Below are 5092 nucleotides of genomic sequence, written 5' to 3'. Positions count from 1 at the left end.
CTTAAGAGAATTTATTTCATAATAAAGTTATTAAAGCATTAAAATATATTCGACACATTTCTGTGCTTGCGGTAAGTTAGTTTCACTAAACTGAACGCGACTCCCGTATTCTCGAACGTTTTAGTGACAGACGTCACTTTGACGGACGTGGTTGAATCCTGTGGTCGAAAGCTGGGTCAAATATTTATCGTTGTAGATTTTTTTATAAAGTAACTATCGATGAAAAATGATTGAAAATTGCAACAATACTGAAGAAATGTGTATTGAAGATCCATCAGAAAAATCTATTATATTGAGCACCACCAATACAGAAAACATTGAATACAGTTCCGAAAGTTTATTTACATACCCGGCATTGTTCACGAGCAAAACACTGGTAGAATTATGTAGTGCATCGTGGTCCCGGTCACCTAAAGTTACACATGATATACAACCTTATCTAAGGGGTTGTAAATGGTCACCAGACGGAACGTGTTGCTTGTGTGTGGTTAACAATGACGGAGTGCATGTTATGGAACTGCCTCGTGATCTTTACAGTGGTGATGTTACTGCTAATAGAACTATAGACGTTTTAGAACCAGTTATTCATATAAAGGAAGCTGGTTTGGTATATGACTTTTGTTGGTATCCTGGAATGAATAGTAGTGTCCCTGAAAGCTGTTGGTAAGGAACGTTTTATTTATCAATTTAAAGCAGTTAAAAAAACATTAAATGAGCAATGAAAATCAAGTTTTCTTTATATTTATTTCTTTATAAGTATTCAGCTATAAAAATTTTGATTATCTATTAAAATCATACATAATATTATTTAATTGTCTATAAGCTGGTTTTATACATTACCAATTTGTACCTTTATTTGATTAAACTATTTACAGTTGGATAACAACAAAGCAAAATGCACCAGTACAAATGTGGGATGCATTTGATGGATCGCTCCGATGTTCATACAGAGGCTTCAATGCTGTGGATGAGATGGAACCAGCTATATCATGCACATTTATAGATGATGGTTCTAGAATAGTAGCTGGCTATAAGAAAGTGTTGAGGACTTTTGATGTTGAAAGGTTTGTTAATTTTGAATTTTATACCTGTATTTTGTAAGGTAGGTAAATTTGATTTTTTATTAGTAGTATAAAAAGTAATGTACATACCTTAGCTATAAGCTAGCTTGATTGAAATCAAGAGTTATTAAGGCAATAAACCTCATAGGTATAAAGTAGGGAAAAGGGTATCTTTCTTTAGAATATACTATAATGTGAGTAGGTATAGTGGATTCATTTAAATTGAAGTTAAAATATTTTCCTTCTGTTTTTCAGACCTGGTAGAGAATTTTGTGAACACAAAATAAATTCTCCAGCTTCATGTTTTACTACAAATAGTAATTTATTAGCTGTAGGCTCTTGGAACACAAGTATTTCTCTTTATAACATCAGTGAAACGGGTACATATAAGAGCATTGGAAAAATGCATGGCCATTCAGGTATACGTATACGAAATTTAAACAAAAACTGACACTAAAATAGTAAAAACTTAAAAATTTAGATACAATTATCATTTAAAATTCTATATCATTCATTGTCTTAATTAAAGACTGTGTATTTCTAATTTTTTCTGTAAGAAATGTGATTGCTACTGAGATGTAGTGATGTAATAACAATACGAAAAATCTGTTTTAGGTGGAGTAACACACATGAAGTTTACAAGTGACGGTTTACGACTGGTATCTGGTGCAAGAAAAGACCACAGATTGTTAGTATGGGACATTCGCTATTATAGAAGGCCTTTAAACATACTGAGTAGAGCAGTAGACACAAATCAGAGGATATACTTCGATATATCACCATGTGGGAAGTATTTAGTTACTGGTGGTAGCGACGGGAGTGTCAAAGTATGGGATTTGAATAAAATTAACTGGAAAGATGAATTAGATGCTATGGACGATACGGATAATGTTTCTTATAGAGTGAGTATAAATATTTTCTTTACTACATTCTTAAAAATTTCGTTCCTTAAAACAACTACAAAGATTCACTTAGAATGGGTGGAAAGGTAATAAGTAATGCTTTCTTTGGGATTGTCCAAAACACATTATTTTTGTATGATACTTACTACTTTACTAGAAATAATTCAAATAAGTAAAAACAGTTTCAAAGTTAAAATAAAATACAACTACATCAGTTTACATTGTTTTTATTCAATCAAAATAAAAAGTACATTTTTGGTAATACAAGTGTAAAATCCAATTAAAAATATATCCCATATTTTTCTTCTGTAAAATATAACCTTTGTATATTTATCTTTACAGTTTCCTCTACATAAAGACTGCTGTAATAGTATATCAATACATCCATGCAGACCCATACTAGCTACTGGATCTGGACAATATCATTTTATAGACCCTCTTAGTGCAATAAATAAAGAATTAAACAATGAAGACAAAATGTGTAACGAAGAAAGTTTCAGCGACATTAAATATTCTAAAGACGCAGAGAACAGTTTAGTGTTTTGGTGGATAGGTGATGTGCCTGATTTGACGTGAATAATTGTGAATTGTTATACAATTCATTGTAAATTGTTATACATGTGTAATAAATTGTAAATACATATTTTTTACGAGATTTATTTATTTTAAGTCCTCAAAGCTCAATTTATCGTATTGCATGGGTAGTGCAATAATAAATAATAATAGTAGGGAAAACATACACATACATATTTATATTGTTATTCATAATAAATAGTGAAAATAATGTTTATTAAGGATCCAACTTATAAATTGTTTAAATCTTCGATCTTCCTTCATTTTATAAAGCCTAAAGTCTAAACCTGTGTGTACTTTACAGAGACCGTTGGTATAATCTGATTAAATATTCATGTAGTTTTGACACAAACCGCTTATAGCATTAACAAAGTTTCGGTTCCGAAAGGATTTCAGAAAAGCAGACTAAAGTCGTTAGAATAATATTTCCTCCTATAATTGCTTTTTCGTGGTTTGCGCAATTATTAATTCAAATTAGCCCTAATTTATGAACTTGCTACTAACTTTGCGGTCGTTAAGTCTTTCACACTCCATTGAAAAAGTGGTTTATGTATTGTTTTAATGTTTATTTGCGATTTTAGTAGTGAATTGGACAGATATCATACAAATTAATGACCTATTTATAAATATCTAGTTACGGAAATAAAGAATAGGAGAGTTCTTAGCTCTAAATTTTAAATATTATATTAAATGTAGATATTAATTATTATCATAAATAGGTATTAGAAAAAAATAAATATCTCAATTTTTTCATTTCATTCCTTAACAGTTAAAAATGAAGCTACAACTAATAAAGTTGTCAAAATTACCGGAAAATTAATGTCTATTTATACTTTCCCATGCAAGTACGAGTATCAGAATTTTTGAATTTAATGTTTTGACGGTAGTAACAAAAACCATTATGCCATAGAGTAACATTATGCCATTCAGACGAAGGCACGGCAGCTATGACGAAGGTGGATTCAAAGTGATTAATATTGTATTTGTCGTGTAATAAAGAATAATTATTTGTAGTATGCATAGTTATTTATATAATAAATAATCTAATTATGATTAGGGTAATTAAAAATACCTATAAATAATATTCGTACAACCTAACCGGTGAAATCTACGTAGGCGGAGGAAAATTATTGAAATTTTTAGAGAAGTGAAGGCTATTTCAGGCACCTATATTCGTAAGCATTTCTATTTTTTATTTTTTACAATTTCTGGAGTTAAACTATGTAACTAGTTACTTATTTATTTAAATAACAATAATATATTTATAAAATATTTATTAATCACATACCTACTTAATCAATATTAAATATCATTTTATTCATTTAGTTAAAAAAAATAATATATTTTTATGAAATTAATCAGTTAAAGATAGATAGAGCATTAAGTATGTAGAATACTCGACTAAAATGTCAAACGAAAAAGATTGTGACTGTCGCGAACAAGTCGCGAAGCTTCAAGGGTCGCAACAAAGGCTGTCTTAGAAACACCAGAAGCGAAAAGTACAAGGAAATACTAAAAATCCTTTGTATTTTTTGTCAAACAATGTTATGAATGTCTTGAAGGCGTTAAGCACATTGAAATTCCAAAAGCTTGAAAATACATCAAACTCACTGCGAACTTTTGTTTCAGATTTATTGTAGTTCGTAATTATTTTAGTCATTCGCGACTTACATGTTTCCTTTTCAATAAGAAAATCAATTTTCACCGCTCTGCGAGAAAACACTCCATTTCGCATATTTAAGATTTATTTGTCTTTCATTTGTAAGGCTCTAGTTCATTTTGTTTCGTAAAAATACTGAGTTTTGTCGTAGGTATTTTTTGCATAACGATAGCGGATTGTTTTTTGTCTTTAATTAAGATTTAAGAACTTAACAGTGTGCATTGTTTAAGTGAAATACAGTGAAACTTGGTTAAGTGGGACCTGGATAAGTGAGAAACCTCCATTACTGGAACTCATGCTGAGGTCCCAACACTTTGGCACTGTATTACCTCTGCTAGTGGGACGAGGTAAACCTCTATATCTGGGATTTGTTCTTTCGTTTTATCATCATAGTTACCTCTATAACTGAGACAGCGAGTAAATTTTATATGCATAAACCTCTGTAACTGAGATAACATTGTTTGTTTACCTACTCATTCTTATTCTACCCACAAATTCCACACGTAATTCCAAGTTCGTAAGTACAAATTTTGAGCTTCAATTACCTTCAGTTTTAGTTTCGCTTTACTATCATACAGATGTTTTTTTTATGATCGCATCTGTATAACTGAAATAACCTGTATTCTCACCTCTATTAATGGAACCCTCTGTTAATGAGACAGATATTTATTTATACCTGTATATCTGAGACACTGGGTAAGTGGAATACCTCAAGTGAAACGACATTGCAGGTCCCTTGAGGTCTTACTTAACCAGGTTTCACTGTAGGTACATAGAAAGTATTCAATGAAAAATAAACAGGTACTTAGATAGTAAACACGAAGTTTTAACGTAATCCATAAAAATAATAATCAATAAACTTTAATTTAAAATTATTGAGAAGCGAAATTAGATTT

General features: G+C 30.4%; 1 protein-coding gene across 1 annotated transcript; it reads left to right on the top strand.

Moving 5' to 3' along the window:
- The first annotated feature begins 156 nt into the window (after positions 1–156).
- Positions 157–2611, top strand: LOC123697198 (telomerase Cajal body protein 1 homolog). Its single transcript, XM_045643621.1, has 5 exons — positions 157–663; positions 876–1064; positions 1317–1480; positions 1677–1963; positions 2306–2611. The coding sequence occupies exons 1-5, from the start codon at positions 227–229 to the stop codon at positions 2537–2539; spliced, it is 1311 nt and encodes a 436-aa protein (XP_045499577.1). The 5' UTR covers positions 157–226; the 3' UTR covers positions 2540–2611.
- The last annotated feature ends 2481 nt before the right edge of the window (positions 2612–5092 follow it).

Source organism: Colias croceus, chromosome 14, assembly GCF_905220415.1.
Source record: "Colias croceus chromosome 14, ilColCroc2.1".
NCBI classification, from domain to species: Eukaryota; Metazoa; Arthropoda; class Insecta; order Lepidoptera; family Pieridae; genus Colias; species Colias croceus.
This window is presented reverse-complemented; position numbering and strand designations above follow the sequence as displayed.